The sequence below is a fragment of the Bombus fervidus genome, chromosome 10 (assembly GCF_041682495.2).
Source record: "Bombus fervidus isolate BK054 chromosome 10, iyBomFerv1, whole genome shotgun sequence".
In the NCBI taxonomy this organism is placed as follows: domain Eukaryota; kingdom Metazoa; phylum Arthropoda; class Insecta; order Hymenoptera; family Apidae; genus Bombus; species Bombus fervidus.
This window is the reverse complement of record NC_091526.1, coordinates 2,229,080-2,251,681: the sequence shown is the minus strand read 5'-3', so window position 1 is coordinate 2,251,681 and position 22,602 is coordinate 2,229,080. Positions and strand designations below refer to the sequence as shown.

The following is a 22,602-nucleotide window of genomic DNA, read 5'->3' as shown; positions in this document are numbered from 1 at the left end:
ATTTTTATCGCGCTTGACGAGAACAATAAACACATCCACTTTCTCGTTACTTGCAAAACCTATCTTTGCGACTGTACACTGACGCGATCTGACATAACTTTCAATATTGCACTAGTTAATAACTGAATAAGATGGTAAATCTAGATAAGTCTGAACATGAAGCGTCATAAATGACACGAGAATTCTTATTAATATCACTGTCAGAAAACATAAACAACGCGACGTAACATTTCGATGAACGTTGTATAAAATTTGACATATCTGACAAAATATTAATTTCTTTAAAATTGTATTCTAATACTTGTTTATTCAGATTGCCAATAAGAATCAGTTAAGGCAAAAAAATCACAGGCTTCCATCTAATAAAATGCAATTGCTCTTTGCAACTGCACCGGTGCAGTTCTGAAAGAACACGCTGCAGTAGAACCCGATAAACAATGCAAGATTCTCTTTTACATTTTTTTGTATTTGGGATAGGAACATATATGGCCAGCATATATGCCCAGTTACTAGACTGATCCTGTATCCAAAATACATGCAAAGAAATAGAAACAACCATTGTATAATTAGAACATATCTAATAACAAAAACGGTGAAAATGCGCTGTTTCTAATACGTATACGTACGCTAGAATTCTCATATTTATGTAAATATTCTACTTGAAACAAATTACTTTTCTATATACTTTAACTGGAATTTGATTAATTTTTAAATACCTTAGTTATCTACAAATCTTTATGTGTTTCTTCACATATATACATCGGTTGTTATTCTTGTTTACACAATTGATAAATCTAAGTGCGTTTAAAAATGAAACATCGGCTAATTAATTCCGCGTTCTAATGCATTGTACTATAAACATAGTGCTTCATGTTTATTACTATGGTATATTATCATCGAGCAAATGTTAAGACATCTTACGATTATAATAATCTTATTATAATTATTCTAATTATATTAATACATACTACATATTGTCATGTATGACATAAATGTCCACTCTTAATTACCCAATAATATCTACATAACGCAAGTTTTCACACAACATTCGCTGCCATGTAAACAGAGTTTGGTTGAACATACATGTGTTTATAGACCGTGAAAAACTGGCTAGCAAGGAAGAAAGGACATTATAAATACATATACATATACAGGGGATCTCACCTAACTCTGGTAACCTTAATTACTCTCTTATTTGTCACGATACAGAAAAATATTTCAAGAGAAAGTTATTGTACATGTATTTCAGGAGGAAAATTAGACTATAAGAGTGAATGTCATTTCAAGACCATATTTTCTGAGATTTTACTAGTAGTAAACGATGTCCCATACCATATCACTTGAAATAATTTGGGCCAAAAATTCCGCAAGCAATTAATTGAGGCACAAGTTCAAGGAAGATGAATTACCGAAACAAAATGAAAGAAATTTTCGTCATTTCAATGTTACGGGACATGGTTGCATACGTTTTACTCTGATATTTTTAATGGTAAACGAAAAAATGGGTCGTTCCATTAAAAAAGATATTACTACTAGCAAAATCTCAGGACATACGACTTTCAGATGATTTTTACCTTCAGAGCTTAATTCCTCCCCTGAAATACAATAACTTTCTCTCGAAATAATTTTTTACATCGTAACAAATAGGAGAGTTATTACAAATTAAGTGTGGCAGAGATAAATACGGCCTCTTGTATATGCACGATATATGTATATCTACGTACATATATATCTTCTTTCCTAACGTTTAGGGTTTCGTGTAATTTACAAGTATTATCGTTCATTAATATTACATAACTAAATTTCTCCTGTCTTATATAAATCGCGAATAAGTAAAAGCAATAAATACTTTTGAACTTGAGCCCTTAAATATTATATTACATGCATCAACTATTACCCGTTATTTTAATACACAATAACAATTATAGCGTTTGCAATAATATTTCTTCTCGTATTAGTTCTTAATATATAGTATTTACAATTTGAAAGTCATGAATTTTGGAAAACATGTTCCTCAATGTTTGTTATATTTTATTTTTAATTCCTTATAATTGAGAAGTTTAATATATCGACAGATTTTTTCCTTAATCTTTGATTAAAATTAATATAAAAAAAATATTTATGGCCGGTTGTGTAAGAAAATATATTTATAAAAATTTATATCACGATAGTATTTAATAAAATTAAGTGATACAATAATGTAATTGAAAGCGCAAATAAACGTATAAATATTTGCAATTATACTACCTAATATTCTTTTATTTTCCGATAAAATAAACATAATAGAATATTACTTTGATATTAAAAGTCACACATATTTAATATGTAACGTATAAAAGAGACAACTTGGCGTGCTTATATTCTTAGGACGTATGGTAAAACGTTGTTGAGTAAAATGCACTAATAATTAATGCAACGTGTTATGCATGTCAAGTTGAAATTGCGAAGGTCGTAATTGAATATGGAAAACGAATGGACTCTCGATGAATGTCAATTTTATTAATGAATAGGATTATTGCTTTGACACACATTTGAGTATAGAACTAAAATTGATCCAATTACGTACATACAACGTCCAATAATACACAATGAATACTATTAGCAAGTAATGTATATTCTAACGTAAAGCAAATTCTTAAAAGCAAATTATTAGTCATATTTTTTTTTTTTTTTTTTTTGGAAATTAATCATTAATTCGTTTAATTTAAGTATTAATTTTTATTTGTTTAGATTCTTAAGCAATGCTTGCAAAACGTACAAAGTATATATTATTTATAGAGTTTCATAAATTTACAAATTGCATACAGTAGCTGTAAAAAGTGTTTGGTTATATCATATTGAAAAATTAAGAACTTCGTCAATAAATAGTTGAAATCAAGAGTGCCTTAGATTTTAGCGGCAAAACTTTGTTGGTATACTCCGTGGGGCAAAAGAATTAAAAAAACGTAAAGCGGATTATTTAAAACCTTATGACAAAAACACGAAACACGATGGGAATAGTAACGGACTTGCGGTTTCTGCGATACAATGTAGCAACAAATCAACAATATATATTTTTCTCTAATCTACTTGCATATATGAACCATGTGTATTGTTTAAGATCGTCAAAGATAGCGTAACATTCTTAGCACTTCCAGAGGTAACTGATACGTTGTCCCCAGTATCTCAAAATATTCATTGTCTTTGACGATACAAGATTCACAGCGATTGAAGGTAGAATTTATCACTCTGTGCAACTCATTTATGTTTCGTCTTGTTTCAGAAAACGCGTTACTGATTCTCTTAATAGATTCATGGCGCCAATTCGTATTTCGTATTTTTTCTTAATTAGGCCCATAAAATATACCGTCGATGTTTCACCGATATAACTTAGTCTCAAACTTTTCAAATACTAAACGCGTATAAACTCACAATTTTCCTTACTATAAATGGACGTATATTCCGTTCGACTGAAAGCAAATTACAATTTTAACCAATCATATCTTATAGTGGCACCTAAAGCAAGCGTTGAAACCGCTAAATTACTGTTAGTAAAGCATTGTCTGTACGATCCCTGTCAGTTATTTTCTCCGTCACCTTTCCCTTGCTTCCGTTGTCCCCAATACTGCAGATCTCACTATTCTTTGTACTGCTTTGTTTTATCATTAACGATCTGTGTATACGACATTAAAGATAATTTTGCTGTTAGAAGTACATTTCAACAAAAAGAAACGAATATAATTGCACACGCACATCTTCACATTTGTCTCATAATGTTTACATATTGAAAATATCTTCCATCCCACTGAAAGTAAATTACAATTTTAATCAATCGTATTTTATAGCGACATCTCAGATGAAGCATAAAAATAATTCTTTTAGTGTAAATATATTTTATTATATTTCAGTTTTATAATAATAGAGGTAGGCTTCTTCTAATCTTGTAAGTATACGATAAGGCAAGATACAAAATACGAAAACGAGTTATTCAAATCGACATTATGTGTTTTCAAAGAAGAGAAGAAATGTGCCATAATTTAACTTGTGCATGTCGTCGGAAAAATGAAAATTTATTTCCATCTCTAATAATTCACAACAAATAAATATAAAATATTTTACTTGGTATACAAAGACATGGTCTTTTACTATAAATTATGATTGATATATTATTATATTTATTTTTCGAACGACAGAATATACTGTTCAATCAAAAAAAAAAAAAAAAAAAAAATTGGTATCCCTATAAGCATCTTGTTACCGTCATCACCGAAATAATGTTAGAAATTGATTTGAAATTCTTATTTGAAACATATTCTTTTATTATTGAGAACAAATTATGATTCCCTATTTTATCTCGAATCTCGTAATGGTTAGAGCAATTTTGTAAACTATATATATATAACAATTTCAGCTAGCTTTTGCAATTATTTTACTTTCAATTATATTACACTGCATCTGCAGATCTCATTATGATCCTTTCGCAACATGATATTGCACACTCTAATATCGTATCCTGTTCATAACAGCTCGCAAGCAATAGTGTGAACGCGACATAACGAATAAGAAACGGAGAATAGTTATTCAATCGAGATATAATAGCGCAGTTATAAAAGTATAATTAAATACTGGAATAATACCATGGCTATAATGTCATTTAATTGTTACTTGCAACTTCCATATTTTCTTAATAACAATATATACTGATAAAATTGTAATTTTGAGAATTATGCAGAGCGCTTATTCAGCAAAGTTATATAGTCTGATATTCGAGAAGAGTAAAAAATAATAATAGAGTAAAAGTAACGATAAACATTAGCGTGCCATGAAAATTATCTGAAAGAAACGCTTCTTTTATAGCACAATACGATGTAACAATTATGTCTAATTTATTGGTCTTTTGAATAGAAAATTGCGAAGATTTTATTTCTGAAACAGCCATAGGCTGTCTAAAAAAGCAAATGATTTTAATGCATTGTACATTTATTCTTAGGATAAATATACCAACTTTTATATGATAGCAAAATCAATGCAAAAGATACTTTGTGAATTTTATATTAAAATATGTTACAAACATTTACTTCTTACAAGTGAAATCATGCGTATACGTACTTATTTGTACCAATCTTATAGTGAATTTGAAACAAATCCAACCGTTATACATGTGTCATAAAAAAGAAAGAGGAATACGTTAATTTTGAAATGTTTGTAAATACGTGTTTGTTTTGTGACGAAGCAAATAAAATCCATCATGTTGGGAAGGAATAAAGCAATGATAGCTTTTTAACATAAATGTATGTTACTTTGATTTGACCGACTTCTTTAAAATCTAAGATAGATTATCTAAATACAAAATTTTGAATATGTAGATCATTGCGTCATGTTAGTATAAGTAATACTTCTTCAAATTAAAAATCTTTTCTCAATTATATATTGGTAAACTCACCATTGTCGAATATATTTCTACGTTATTAAAGGCCTCAATATCGATGTATAAAAGTAATTCATAGTTGCCAATTTATACGTACTCAAATATTAGCCTAATCCGTCAAATTTATGTATTATATTTTTGTATCTCTTTTATCTTATACAGAATATTTACGATGAAACATTTCTGTTGACAGTTTTGTCTTATAAGGCAATCGCAATGTCACAAATAACGTACTACAATGTCCCAACAATAACACGTTCTTTATCGGTTATATGTTGTTGTATTTATTTCTGCTATGCATAACGCTTGTCCCTCTCAAATTGTAAGCACAGATAAGCAAAGTAAAAAAGAAAATCGCTGGCCAAAAGATGCATTAAATAAATACGTTATACGTAAAATAAAGTATTTTCTTTCTAAACTGTATTCAATTGATTTTCAATTTTATTTTCGAATATTATTTGAATAAAACTATAAAAGATACAGTGAACCAAGCATGGGAATTTTCGGCTAACTGAGACTTTTATCCTTGTCAACATATATATTAACACCTAAATAATTGACAAGTAAAAAATTGATATGCTATCAAAACAATATCAATACAAGAGATACATGTACATGTATCACATTTTTTAAAAAAGGAGATGTAGTATACGGAAAACTAAAAGTTTATTCGTAACTTTTGAAAAATAAACCATTGGAACATTGAAGATTGCCTTCTATATTAAAAGAAAACTAGAATATAATACAATTATATCAATATAAAATTAGAATATAATTTCCCTAAATCATCCGAAAGAAAAATCATATTGGCCGAGAGCCACAGATTCTTCCTATTTAGTTTCGTGATTGTAAGTATTGCAATTCGTGTGTATTATGTCAAGCTTCCGAAAATCGAAAATCGATCCACTGAATCCATTTGGGATGAAAGAGTAACACTTGTTTTAACATATGTATATCTAGCTATTTTTAATTCTCCACGACACAAAAAATAAATCATACAGAGAAATTACTATCTTTTTAACATAAATAAGCGTAGGTAATAGTATTAAAAGATTAAAACGACCTTGTAGAATGTCTAGATATCTTTATATATATGTAAACTCCCTAGAGTTCACGTGCGATAGGGACTCTCTCTGTTTGCGTATAGCACGACTTTCTTTGTTTCACGGACAGAGCGACTTTCTTTTGTTTTACGGACAACCATTTTGAGAGACACTCATTTCCCAAACGGACGGACAGAGAAAAACATCAGAGATAGACAAGATCACAGAAGAAAGAATCATTATTTAAAATATTGAAGATTGAGGGAGAAAGATCGGTAGCTCAGGACGTTGAAAATCGATTCTCGATCACCTGAATTATCCCGAGATTTACGACATTACATATATATATCTGTCTGAGGATAATGAGTGTATACTCGAACCGGAGCTCCACTTGAACCGAGACTTATTGCTAAACTAAGTGTATCAACGATACACTTACCTATTAAATTCGCAACTACCAAGAGTTGGATGAATTGCAGTATCGTCTTTATAAACGGGTTTTTCTCTGGTACTATTTTTGCCGAATAGACAAAATACCTATAGTAGTGCAACAGTACGAACCCATACCCCGAAAAGAACAACCATACATTTTAGACGTGTATGACAGAAAAAGTATTATAAGAAATATAAAACAAGATCGTACGTTAAGTACATTACAATTATCCGTCGATCTGTTGCAACATCCACTACACGGGTGGCATTAGAAGAAATCAGTTATAGCAAAGTTACAGGAATAAAACTACAAGCGAAACTAATAGAAAGGATAGACATAATATGTCTAAAGTTTAGAAAATTCATCTTAAAAAGTGACATCTGTTAAAATGATGTAATTTTTAATCATAAAAATAAATTTAACATTCTTGGAATCACTGGACAGAAAATGGTGTTGCGAAAGAAAACGAAAGAATCAAAGTTAAAGATGAAAACCATGGACTTGGAAATATTTTTATTCAGAAATCCATTTCAACATTTCGGGTTGAGGATTGATATTAATCACTTATTAATAACGATAGTATGAACATAATGAACTTAAGATCTCCTACATTTATATGGAAGAATTGTCCTCAAACTCGATACGCTTATAGAACGACCTTCCACTTGCAGCATTCGCTTGCGAAATTTTCGACCCAAGTGATTTGAGGGTTGTGGCGTGGGGCATGAGTAGATACGTTTTGATCTTATCTTTTTAACGAGGAGCAAAAAATAAATCATTCTGTTTAAAACAGTTGTATTATCGGTAAAATCTCGGAAGATATGACTTTCAGATAACCTTCGTTTACATAAGCTACTTAGCTACCTATATATCCTATATAATGCCTATATAATATAACAAAGTGGATAAGAGGAGAGATAGATATAGACAAGGAAAAGAGTTTGGAGTTTAGTTAGATAGATATAAAGGAGGAGGCAATAATGTGATAGCTTCATAAGAATGAGAAAATGTAAAAAGCGTGATAGATAAAAAAAAGATGTAAAACCGAAAACTCGTCCAAAGCCGAAAGGCACGGACTAAGTAAAAAAAAATAAAATATAAACACTAACCTCTCTACCTTTTGTTTTACACAAACAAAACATATATACATTATTCATATTCTTCGAATTTGTAATATTTCTTACATATCTCGTATATTCAAGGTAGTAATAATGCGAGAAAGCATATTTAAATTTGCTTTTAAATATGTAGATTTCTACGAACGTGTTTTGTTACAAATACAAACGAGATATAAGTTATGCAACACGAAGAAAGGTGATTAGACCACACCAGCGGATGATTCGCATACTTATTATAGCGTAAACATTGAAATAACTTTGCAAATTTCAAACTACAATAACTTGTAAATTAATAATTTTATCATTATAATCATAACAGTTCCTATAGACAGTTGTACCATCTTTCATTTCATTTATTCTGCTTTATCTGTGTTAGTCTACTATTTATATCAATATATCGACTCGCAATACTGCTTATAGGATTCTTGGATTCTTTTATTTTTCAGTTATTCTTTTCGTATTATGACATTGAACTTCTTTGCTGGTTTAAAGTAATAACATGTAATAAAAAATTTGTAAGCTTTTATATCTCAGACTAAACTCTTGAATACTGTTATTTGTATCGATAGAAATAGATTGAATACAATTTCCCATGTTACATTACGATCAAAACTAGATACAAATAAATATTATAATACCATTTTGTGAAGAACGGAATTATCATCGCTACTGGTTATCGATTAAAACAATCAAAATCTTAGTATCTTTTTGTAGCAAATGACAATTTGAAAAATATCTGATACTCGGATGCATAAAAATGTGTAGAATAAATTCCAGAATATGCTTCTTTTTTCCATTTCTAACCGTTTTAAAGATGATCACACAGTATTGAGAATATTATTAATCACGTGCAATTCATATGGAAGGATTGATTCATATTGGAGGATTGTTAACGATCGTCTACTGGTTTGGTGACTAAGCGCCACAGTTCTGTGCTGAAATACGTTGAAATCCTTTTTTCTGCGACGTGATCAACGCGCCAACAACAATAAAACGCGAATAAAATTCTACTGTGCCAATCTGAACGTTATATCTGTGTCATATATTAATATTACATAAATTAAAATACAATTAAATATTTTATTACTTCGCGTTATCAATTAAGTACCCTACAGGCTCTCGCAATACAGAGTCCTTTAGTTGCAAATTAAATACAAAACGCCAAAGTCAAAATTAAACAGAGTATCAATACCAGTGAATAATAGGAATATTGACAATGATGTTGACTGTATGCAATCGAGGTACCATATTTTTAATCAATATTTATGGTGTTAACTCGAAGAACATTCAAGCTCATGATGAACACTAATTTCCAAACTGTTCAGAATACTATATAAATTACACAGTAAACTAAATGTATCCCAAATGTGACAGAGAAGATTCCAATATTGACAATACTATTGTTGATTGTGTGCGTATCCTTTAAGCACCTTTTGAATTTATTAATCCCGATTCATTGTTGTATTTTGTAGGCTCAAATTACAATTATATCTTAAATTTTTGTTCAAACAGTGCAGCAGGTTGTTCATTGAACGACTAACGATTAAACGATTCATCACTCGCCTTATGATCCCGATGAAGAATAAAACGCTATATTTTTCATTTTCTAATAAAACCTTGAAAATATTGAAATCATCTTATATAGGTTTCTTATATTCTTCATATAAGAGGTGTTACCTTATTGTATTTCTCTGTTTGTTTATCGACATAGCATAAAATAAAATTTACAATTTACGGGAAAACAATTGTTATTTTTTGATCGTTTCAGGTTTCCATCTTGTGTTTGTCTACGAGTGAAATAGAAGCCGAAAAAAGTGGTTGGAACGTTGATCCAAATACGCAATATCATATTCAAACCGACGAAGGACCTGAAAGGTACTTTCGTTTCCAAACATTAAATGGACAATACAGGAAGGAGAAAAGATTATTGGACGGTACAGTTATCGGCACAGAAGGCTGGCTAGACCCTCTTGGATATTTACGACTTAAAGATTACATAGCTGACGATAACGGATTTCGAATTCTCAGGTAACGCAGATAATTATAAAACGTGCGTGTCTAAACATACGTATATTATGTTACATATGTATGTAAATAGTAAATCTCGATAACGATAATGGGCTTAATTTTATATAGAACTAGTCGTTGACACGTTTCATTCACACCTAACCCACAGCCTCTTTATACACTACGTTAATAGTGTTGTCACTCGGAACATGCGAGTACAGGTTGTTATCGGAACTTACATGGGGACAGGATACGTATAATTGCCACCTTTGAATGTTTGACCTTGTGTCTTATTAATAGTCATAGCGTAACAAAGTCTAATAAGGAACTACCACCGTTTACATTAGAATGCTAGATCCGATGAAGTCATTGATATCCGACGTATCATGACTTTGCTCCAGCAGCAATCTGTCAAAACTGTCGTCTCTATTACACTATACTTATTCAGATTGTGTATTTACATCGTGTTCCATCGTATCGTTTTGATAGATTTACTTTGCTATTATCTATTACTATCTTCAACTTCAAAGAATAAATTTACATGCCCGTAGAATTTAATGAATGAAGAGACTTTACGCGATAATCCACTACTATATCGATCGAGATATAAATCTGAGAAGAAACATCAACATTATTTAAAATGAAATCGTTGATACTGTTTACCGATTTATTTTGTTGGAGCTAATATTGCTCGCTCTTGAAACCGGAAAAGAGATGGGTTAAAAGGAGAGTCGGAATAATTCATTGATGCTCTTGACCATATTACAAAAAATATTAGAAAAGTGGGTTATCGAGTGGAACCTTTCCGTTATAGTTTGCAAAACCTTCCATACAGACGTTTATGGTAAGAGAAAGCTCCTCGATCGAGGAGCACGCGTAAGATCTTTTAAGGCATGCGTTGACTCAGCTCACGTACCTTTGAATATTACGGGCAAGGTTTACCAAGTCTTCTAGCACACAGTGACTTTTCCTATCATCTCTCTGTTATTATTACCAATGTCCTTCAAAGTTCAACCAAAAGTTTCTATTCCACTTTTACAGACATTAAACTTTCGTCCCACACAATCACAGAACATGATAAAAGAATCGTCGAGATCTGTATAATTTTATGTGCTAGACTAGATTAGATGCGTAGTAGTATACTTGTATGTGAATATCAGTGTGTGGAAGTATGTGCGTGCGCGGCGTCTCGAAAACAAATGAATGTGAACTGTTCAGTCGATTAACAGTCGGATGAATATCTTTGAAATGAAATTTATTTATCAAATAAATATATAACTGGTGTAATATAAATTCCAAGTGTAAATTTAGTGTTCCTATATCATTATTTCGGCTATTAAGATCCAAAATTCTCAACAAGAATCTTGGATTTAACGCTCTGCTTTGAAATGTGTTTTTCAGCACACGGTGTTTTCATCTGAACATTCGATGATAATTTAGACAGTGCTAACAACGTTGCAACTATCCCAGCTGAGGCAACTGCGAGCGTAATTCGACCTTCGAAGCGTAGATTGTTAAACATTGTAAATTGATCATGAAAGTTTTCCTTGTTCAATCAGGTGCGTCCAAAGAACGTTTCGTTTCGGCCACTGGTAAGAATCGCATTACATGCAATTCTTGATCGTCATTTAGGGTTAATCCAGTCGCAAATATCTCCTGTTTATTATAAGATCGGGTGCACTATTCGATAAAAGAAGGCTTAGGGTTCTCTCGCTCTTCCCTAATATCGATTGTACGATTTTATCAATTTCAGTAAGGGCTGAGGTGAAAATCATATCGTTGAATTCCAAGTCTGGCAATGAATGCTTGGTCCGGATGCTGTGTAGGACATGGCCTGGCACGCTATCTCTGTGCTTCATCGTCAAAAATAGTAGATCAGATATTTGACAAAATGCTAATATCACAGAAAATAAAAATCCAACGTTCGAAGCAAAACTTGTGAGAACCGCTTCTATAGGAGTCTTGTCCTAATGGGAATCGTTTCCTCACAGATCGAATGTTTAACACGCCGGCTGAAGAAATGGGCTCATCACACGATTTACAGCGCATAGATTTTCAAAGGACGTAGGATTTTTAACGACGTGGGGTAACATTCGTGTTATTGGCGTGGGCGGTATACACGCGACTGACTCCGTTTTTCTAGCGAGGAACCTTGCTTACGACGTTAAAACATTATAATTTTAAGTATAATAGGGAGATATCTCGTTGCAGAGTAGCGTTTTGGCAATATTATCAACGACATACAACTTAAAAAATGCCACCAATATAGTATCTCGCGAATGTGCTGCGATATTCCGATTGCGGTAGTCCGTTCTCAAAATAGGCAGTCAAATGCATAATGGTAGGCGACGTCTCGTCGATGCTAAACGATAGTATTCTCCGCTTCATTTTAAGCATTAATGCTGAAAGTGGCTTGATCACTTTCTTTGCTGATGTATTCGCATATACATATGTGATCGATTTAACAGAGTTACAGAGTTCAACATTGATATGAGAGCTAAACATTGTGAAAAGAGCAGTGTTGTATGATCCGACCTAACGGTTGTCGGTAACCTCTTCTCCCCTCGATTCAATCTCAACGTAGGATATTTTTTACTGCATACCTCCATTCCTGAACGAATATTTTGCGCTAAAGTGTCCGTACGATACCTGTACTTACGTGTAGTTCTGAATACGAGAACAGGATCGGGAGTTTCAGCGCTAATCGGAGAATCTATTTTGTCAGACCTGATTTTACTCTGTAGCCAAAGCAAAAGATGTATGTATTTGCTATTCTACGGTGTATAGGAAATATTTAGTAACTCCAAAAATGTTGCCTTTATTTACCAAGTACATTAGTTTTTTCAAGTGAAAAAGTCGTCTATCTATCATATCTATTCTACGTGGCTCTAAGAGAAACGTAATTGACCTTTATATGCCCCCGAAAAGACTAGTAATACGAAATCGTGGCCTCCTCGATGCTATTTAACTCTTGGCATCGTTCTATTCGTGATCGGCTGTTTCACGTGCTAAGAAATAATTTCCTGTTTCCTCGTTAATATCATGTTACTTGCCTTTTATTTGACTGTGAAACGGTTGAGTTTCATGAAGTCCATGGTTTCTTTTGGAAAGTTAATCCTCGCTACGAGTAGAATACGGTAGAATAAAAAAATTTCACCTTTTGATCTTGATTTTGAAATTCAAGGTCAATCTTGCGACATGTTTTTTCTACCAATCTTCAGAAAACCGAGTATGTGGAATCACGCTATCCTCATGGCAACATATAATTTCTTAACGACCGATACACTTGAGAAACGTTTGAGCAAAGGCAATCGTTCGTGCCTCTACAGTTTTACTCCAATCGTTTCAGGGCTAGTTTTTCTGAATCAATTGCCTAAAGTTGACTCGCGGGATGATACGTGAGTGGGTGAGACTTTTACCCTCACTTACACGATGCAACCCACTTTTGTACTTTTTTATATGCAGCACCTCGTAATTTAACTTCCTGCTAAGTTCATAAAATAAAACTCCGTGTATCATCACCTGTTCTGATCTGTAAGAAGTTTTCATGTCCATCATTTTAACAAAGTTTACACACGGTGCAATATGTTGATATTTCTACCAAGAACTCTATAAATGCAGAACAAAGTCAAGATATCATCCGTGGCTGAAAACCTGAAAACCTTGAGATTACATACGCGTAAGAGAAACAAGTATTCTGCATACTTATTCTAACCTCCACCCAATGTTCTTGTAATATTTCTACGTTGTACACGCTGACATTGGATACGAATAGCCGAATAATATATGATCCCCAACTTTATTAAAGATACTTATTCAATCACGATTATTATACTTAACTAATTCTTTTAATTAAGATTAATGAGTCGAATTTAAATGTGTTCATCGAAAGAATCTTACCAAGCTGTGTCTAGTGAACATTTTTTACAATATACGTATTAATAATCAACATTGTGAGTCTACGCTTACGTTAGTGCTTTGAAATTCGCAATGATTTATAGATGTGGTCATTTAGAACAATAAGAAAAAAGAGAAGACGAAGAGAAGACAGTTTTATTCTTCTACAGGCTTCCGAGACTTCCTGGACGACACAGTTATTTACGTACCATTGTATTCATAATAACTTAAAAAATGAAATAAAAATCTTTACACAATTAAACAATATCAGGTTTTTAATAGAAGAGACGAGGAACTCCCAAAATCGAATATATGTATAATTGAATTTATTTAATTCAATTCCATTCTATTCCATCCAATCCTATTCGAGGCCATTCCATACCATTTTTATTATTGCTGCGAATTGATCAAAATATCTAATTAATTATATGAAAATTTTTATGTTTGCATTAGGTCGAAAATGATTTACGTGGGTAAAAACAGACCTATTTACGATGCTGTAACGGAAGCAAAAAGAGTGCCTCCTCAAACTGGAATTCTTGTACAACCAGCACGTCCACCAAATCCTTTCAGGTAATATTACTACTTTATAATATATAGTTCTAGCCAGTCATACAAGTTTAAAAACATAGGATCGCTATGAAAACATACAATTTTACTAGAATTATCGCATACAAGTCTTTATTCATAAAATAATAAAATTGTTAAGTTAAAGGATTATCGTCGCTAAAATGATAAAACTCTGAACAAAAAGAAAAATTTAATGCTTGCAACGGATAATATAAATACCCAAATCGAGTTTGAACATTATGTAAATATATGTATTTAAAGAATTTTATGTTTAATTAAACTAAATCTTTAGTTTGTCTTACAACTATTATAAAATAATTAGGCGTTATTTTATTTCAAGAAGAGAATAATAGACATACTCGCGAATAGAGCCTTTGCTGTAAAAAAAGAGTCAGTCGTATATACAAAAACATGTAAATCCACTAAGTTACTGATATAATCTTCTTTCCCACTATTTCAATTTCCCAAACCACTGTACGTTGCTTTCTTCGATCCTTTTTCTTCTCCCTTTACCGACGTACTGCCGTTTTTGCTTTCGCTCTCTATCTCGCTCGTTCTCGATGTTTCTGTCTCGGGATAATTCGATGTATATCAGCGTCGGTATCACAGATATAAATAAATATATAAAGACTATTTCTCTATTTCTGTAGCTCTGGCGACTTATAGAAGTGACAAACGATGTTACTACTATGGTAGATGATACGCGTCGTAGCTGAATCGTTTGAATAAATACTATCACAGACTTAAACACCGTGCGCCTTTTCTTCCCTTTCTTCTATTTCTTCCTCTTCACTGTCTTCAGAACTATAGGTATACAAATAAATAGTTCTATCGTCTTGCCTATCACTTTCGAACTGATGAAACGTTTTGTCAGCGGGTGAATCTTTTCCGCTGGAACCAAACTCCTCTGCACAACTCCTTCTACAACTTGCTTCTTCTCTTGTAACTTCTTGACTCCCGTCTCCTCGTTCTTCCAAGATTTTCTCCATCATTTTTGCACGCAACAATTCCACTTAGCTTCGATGGTTTAATATCCCAAATAAAAAGGTAAAAGAGGAAAATGTAGTTCTCGTTTGAAATAAAACTTTGTTTTGCTTCTTTTTCCTCTTCTTCGAGTCTCCTTTCTGTTTCGTTTAGCGAACATCAATGAAACTCTTTCTCCTTCTATCTCTTAATCCGATATCAATAATTACAAAAAAGAGTCAGTGAGTCTCTGCTGTATTCGCATCATATCGATACTCGTGATCTCCTTTACGGTGTTCGCTAAAGCTACGTAATCGGTCTTTATTTATTTATTTCGGTGGAAATAGACATCGACTTTTCCTTCATCGATTTTCAAGAAATCGCGTTTTCACCGAAGAACGCTACCATTCTGCTGTAAAAATGCCTATCATCGAGATCGGATGTCCAATTTACCTCATCTCGTCATTTCCTTTTTGTTGTCGTAGCTAAATACTGAAAAACTCTTTTGTCGTATGTTCGATGTATTTTTCCTGAATTTGAAACGAATTGTGGTAATTTAGACGTAACATACAATGCTATGTTCGGTTACGTTGTTAGCACTACACACGTACGTACATCAGAGAACCAATCAACTATAATGTGCTAAAGTATTTTCTATCTCGTTTCCTGATTTAGTTGATGGACCATCACGTTTTGGCTAGTTTATACCTAACTAAACTACAAAGTTCCTCTTCCATGGTTACTTTCCTTTCATCGCGTTCATACGACTCCATTATTAATCGCTCACATACTACAGATTCTATTTTTTTAGTTAGCTTAATCTCAACGTCTTTGGATTTAACCAAATATCCCAATAGATTTCTTATTATTTCCCTGCGTTTCGTTTTGTATAAACTATAGCTTTCTTATGTGTTTCCGCTTCTCATAAATTATATATGTAAGATCGTAAATCTTGGGATAATTCAGGGATCGATTCTGAAGTCTGAAAATCGAGTTTTTTATTATGAAAGTAATTAGATAAAATACAAAAATAAACAACAATTGATATCCGTCTATAACAATAAATAACAATAAATTACATAAACGAGAAATAACAACTTTTGTACAATGTTTACCTGAAAATCAGGAATCGATTTTCAACGTCCTGAGCTACCGATCTTTCTCCGTCAGTCTTCAAAATTTTAAATAACTATTCTGTGATCTTGTCTGCCTCTAATGTTACTCTCTGTCCGTCCGTTTGGGAAAATGCGTGCCTCTCAAAAATGGTTGTCCGTAAAACATAAGAGGGTCGCTCTGTCCGTGAAACAAAGAACATCGTGCTACGCGTAAAACAAAAAGATTCCCTATCCCACGTGAACTCTAGGGAGTTTACATATATATTACTATCTATGTCGTTCTTATGTTCGTTAGAATCTTATGGATTCTAAAAGTATCGGGAACATCGCGAAGCAGAAGTCTCCACACTTTCTTCTACGCCGATACTCCTTTCCCTCTAATTTTTCGATATAAAAAGGCTACCGGTTAAATGAATTCACTTGAAGAAGAGCCTGACGCACACTACGTCATACTAATGTTTTTTTGATACTGCTCTTTGATGTCCGCTTTCATGTTTGCGTAAATGCTTAGAAATCGCAGTCACTATTGATCAATTGCAACAGAATATTACTATATTACTATATTCTGTATACTTACAGAATACAATATATTATTCTTCGGCATATAGCGTTTGTTCAATTGCAATATCTAATCCAGAGAATCCACAACGTACATCTTTGCCACTTGAGACGTGTCGATTTGTTAATAATATTACGAAGCTTACAACTAAGGCTCTCTTTTTACGACTCCCAGCGTTAACTATACAAATGCTGGTCCCGCGTATCATGAGTTCCCTCTGCTCCCTGAGCTCCCGGCGTCAGCCGCACGTCGCACAGTAGCGCGTTTCGCGAGAAGCTGCGAACAAATTATTTTCTCCTTTTTGTACGTACTGCCACCTGCTCATTTGAAATATTTATACTGTTATTTTTTTTTTTAAAGTAAAAAGTGAAGGCGATATTGTACGGTATTGTAGTACAATGGTTTACGTTCTATTTAGTCGTCGACAAGAAGGTAGCGTCAACCGACGTTTAATGCAACTGGCAATAAGCTTCGTTTTCGGCTAACCTGCTATGTGCGGGAATACTGGCACGGGAGAGGATCAAAGTTATGCGAAAGTAGATTATCAATATAAAATGGTTTATTGAAATCTTACTCAATTTCGATATTGACAATTGACTGACGAATATGAAATTCTTCGGTTGACAAGTGATGATTCTTCGATAGACAAAATGATAACTGACTCTTCGATAGACGAATAATTAATCTATAATATTCGATAGACGAACGCTAGTTAATTTACTCGATAACCGAACGGTAAATATTCTCACTCTCATGCTGACTTCTCTGAGTCGCTACATTTATATCCGTCGAAGATGAAGAAACGTCGGGGTCTTTCTTTCAACTGCCGACTTCGTTTACAATTTAAATCGTCATAATATCGTTATAAAGACATAATATAAAAACATAGTTAGATGAGTTTTCGCACTTTAGCTTTTAGTTTTAGCTTTTAGCGGCTTTAACTGCCTTTCACTTCAAATACTATAAACGCGATTTCGAATAAACGTTTTAGGAGAATTTATCGGTTTAGGAGAATTTATCAATTCTACTTTTGCGCTACAGATTGCGCGGGTCGCGAGACGTGACATTCATATTATGAATTTTTATTTAGATAGTCAGCGCATTGAACATCACGTATGGTATATATTTTGTTAACATCTAGTACACTAAATACGACACGTACCCAATTTCAAGACCAACGAAATGATATTAAAAGACGACTTATAGAAATCACATAAAAAGTATGTCATCTTCTTTTTGAAACTGTCTGCATGCCTATAGCTTTCTAAAATTCTGTATCCATATCTGCCTGAAGAGCCCTGTCTGTATCTGCCGTCGTTATTAACAATTGTTTAACTTCTTCTGGGATTTCTTTTCTTCTCTCGTTCTTTGAAATTCCGTATTTAGCTAATAGAATAAAAGTAGAAAAGCGGTAGAAAAGATCCGTATTTGAATGTAACAAAGATTTCTTCTACGCATGTGCCCCCTATATTATCTTGCATTTTTATCGCGGCATTCTAAGGCCTCGTTCGAATACTCGCCTACTTTTGACTACTCGTAACTTTTCCACTATTTGTGGTCCATTAAAATTTTATGCCCAGTTACCGGCATATAGTTATTAACTATAATGTTTTATGTATAGTACGACAGTGTTTCGGCGATAATCAGAAATTGCTATTTCATTGATTAAATAGATACTAATGGCTATTAATATCATATAAAGAATGGAATAATAAGTTCTTTATTAACTCCGGTTATATTTGCCGTTAAATGGGCAACGTTAAATATGTGCCTACCGTCGATTTGTATTCCTATAGGACTGTCTTACGTGGTCAACTTTCAATTCTAAATCCGACCCAACTATAATAGCTTTGTTCAGTTACTTTGTGAACATGTTTCAAATTAAGCTTTCAACTTCTTTGACATGGAAAATGTTGATTTTCATTTGTCACATTAATTTCACTCGGAGATTTCACTTTATAATGTTATTAATAATGTGTGCAATAAAAATTAAAATGTTTAATTGCAAAATTACTCGATCGTAAAAACTAATGTCAGTTAATGTCTTTTTTCAGACAACCAGAAAGAGAACACGTCGTTCCTTTAGTTGGTAACGATATAAATTCAGACTATTATGCCAGCACCACCATTAAACCTAAAGCTGATTATTCTTCTGCTGTATCTAATTCTAACAATTACTACTACAATCCAAATCGAGCAAGTTCTTCGTCCGATCTTGGCAATTTAAACAACTATTCTCGAAATACCTATCAGAGTTTTCCGGTTGCTCGAAATGAACATCTGAAGCCAAGCTTTCAATTACCAACAGCTACATCACGAAGTAATCCAACGGCATTTCCTCAATTCGATGGAACATACAACACCGCTAACGGATTCCAATATTATTTGAAAAGGCAGTATCACGAAGAGGAACGAGATTCAAGTGGAGCAAATGTCGGTTCTTTTGGTTACATCGACCCATTTGGTATTAGAAGGGTAATATATTTCAAAACAGATCCGCAAACTGGTAGATTTCTCCATCAGAAAAATAACAAATACGTAGGATTCGAATCAACTCCGTATGATCTATCCTTACCCAATACGTACAGACGTAACTCAAGATCCACAACGTAATATATTTCTCCAAAGTTCATTTAAAAATAATACGGGTATCTTGGACGACATGTTATTGGGATTTTCTTTCTCTTTGTGCTTTGTTACTAATGTAAAACTGGAAGAAATTGTGCTAACTTTTAGTGAAATTTTAATAGACGTTGAATAATAATAGGCCACGATAATACTTATTTTACGTATAACGCGTATTTCTCACATTTTGCGTGGATAACAAAATTAGCGTGAAAATAGGCTTTTTTAGTACCTAAAAACTTAGTATGCAATATTACAAAGGAATTGTAAGCTGTAAACATTGTGCCATGTTAGATTATTGTAGTACTTATTATCCTCCAACGATACTTTAAACCATGAAAATATAAGGAAACCTATTGCGTCAAATAGTCGAGTTAAAAACTCCATTACTATAAAATAGATAACAAGATACATCGTATACAGGATGCATCACGCAACTGAGACGAATTACATCTTGTATTTGATAAGAGACAGAAAAAGATTGTTTATGCAAAAATAGAAAGGTATGGTAATATCTTCCTACGACCTTGCTTATTTTATAAGTGCAAATACGCGCACGAAAAATTTAGGGCACATTTTTCTAAAATGGATTTACATACTCTTCTTACTCGTATGTAAGTATTATTTATTATAATATTTAACAACAAAGTCACGTACTTACTTTATTTTACTTTATTAAAGATGATGTTTGAGTGTCCTGCCTTTATGCATCTAGTAAACGCTTCTCATAGATCGTCTCTTTATTCGTTCGTAACGAAGTTAAAGTGGTCGCTGTTTATGTTTGAAAAATGTAGTTTAATTTGTTCTTCCGTCTTCCAGTAAACGGATGGACGCGAATATACTTTACGTTTGAGATAATCCTATACAAGGAAGTCGAGAGAATTCAGATCATGGTGTTGCATCTCCCAAAATACGACATCTGCCAATTGATGTACGCTGTATATAAGTGACTTCCAAAATTATACCTAATACGATTAAAATATTCTAATATCGAAGTGATGGGAAAGAAATGTTTATTATCTGTGGACATTACAAAAATTCATAGTATGGATTCAATATAGAATATTTTATGCTAATGAAAAATAAAGGTTTTCTCTCCGTTTTCTTTCGTTGAAGGAATCTAAATCCTACAACAAAGTGTAATCCAGCTGGCTTTAACTTTATACTAAATATATTCTAAAAAATTAGTTAAACATTTATAATAACGCTACGCCGCTAACAATAAAATCTCCCGAATTTCTGTGCAAATTATTCGTTTGTAGTTGACTGTTTGTACTTGAGTTTTCACAATACGCTTTAACATCCGAAACTATGTTTGAGACATGAAACATGAGACTTGAAAGTTTACAGATTAATTTCTCGTAATTATTCTGCAAGTACTGCAAGTCTGAATCAATATATGACAGTATATGACAGTATATGACAGTATATGACAGTGATGGAAGTGCGTAGGTGAAAGTAAAACATGTTCGTTAACTTTTCAGTATGCTTGTTAAAATGAAAAATATTCGTCAATTGACCGTTGACACGTAGACATTTATCATACTGAAAATATTAAAAAAAGAATGGTGTTTTATATATATAGCAACACGAATGTGCGTTCAATGATTTTAATCAACATTAATTCATTGCGTTATCTATTATGAAACTAAATAAAAACACGTTAAACATGTCAACTCATTTCAAAGATTCCGATTACTTTCTAGCAACGAATATTTGTTATGTTATATATTATGATTTATTTATTGGGATGTATAGGATATTTGTCAATGAACGATTATTAAAACTATAGTAGATTTAAAGCAACTACAAAGACGTGTTTTTAACGTGATCTGGCGCTCATTTTCGATAATAATGTTGAAATGTGTTTCCTACTATTACTGAATCTAATTATTTTGTCCGTATAATACTATTCGATACAAATTTTTATTTAATTTATATATTAAATTATTTATAAATTAAGTAACCAAACTTCTATAATTATATATAGCGATAATAGGAATAAAACTTATCACAATATATGATTGTCATAATCCTTTTTCCAATATGCAAGCGCAAATATGTATATGCTATCTTCAGAGTTCAGTAAACACAATTGTACGCAAAACTTCGACTTATACGAATTTAGTGTTCATCGTCATGCAATGTACATTTCATTAAACTTTTTATTACTTTCCATTACACGAACAATATGACGAATAGAGTAGCCTACTATAGTTATGATAAAAAAATGTATGAATTTAAGAGCTAGTTAAATTTAAATATTGCAAATTGCTATTAGTAAATGTTACAATGTGCTGTATGTGTTGAGGCTCGAGCGGCGTGGGAAGCCGATAAGAGTATTTTATGAAATACAGTTACAAATGTACGGTTGTAATGCACGGACGAAGCTAACGCAAAATAGGAACACAAGAGGTTCGTAAATGAACCGAATGCAAGGATGGCGCAGGCGAACCAACTATACCAGATCAAAAATGAAGATTAAAATGTTACTTAAAGCTCTTAACGGTTATTTGGAATCTGAAGTAGTGTTTGAAGAATTAAAGAGAGTACAACCTGGTAGTGTTCAATTCTCCTCTCTGGACCTATGGGATCCAACTATGGGGAACAGCGAGTAATTCCAACATAGAAATTCTCCAACGATTCCAATCAAAAACTCTAAGATCCTTAATTCATGCACCTTGGTACGTTAGCAACGAAACGATACACCGTGACCATAAGATAGCCACATTGAAGAAGAAATATCCAAATTCAGTAACAGATATAATACAAGAGTTAACAACCACCAAAACCCATTAGTTACCCAATTACTTGACAGAACGGATTAGATCCGCAGACTAAAACGGCAATACCCCTTAGATCGAA

The 22,602-nt window shown here is 32.7% G+C and overlaps 1 protein-coding gene across 3 annotated transcripts in view; it reads left to right on the top strand.

Moving 5' to 3' along the window:
* The window catches only part of LOC139991573 (uncharacterized), a 331,311-nt gene extending 309,556 nt beyond the window's left edge, over positions 1–21,755 (top strand). For all 3 annotated transcript variants that reach the window (XM_072011786.1, XM_072011787.1, XM_072011785.1), the window contains 3 exons: positions 9,770–10,029; positions 14,359–14,478; positions 19,167–21,755. In XM_072011786.1, coding sequence (XP_071867887.1) covers positions 9,770–10,029; positions 14,359–14,478; positions 19,167–19,725 — 939 coding nt within the window. In that variant the 3' untranslated portion in view covers positions 19,726–21,755. The remainder of the gene's footprint in view (positions 1–9,769; positions 10,030–14,358; positions 14,479–19,166) is intronic.
* The last annotated feature ends 847 nt before the right edge of the window (positions 21,756–22,602 follow it).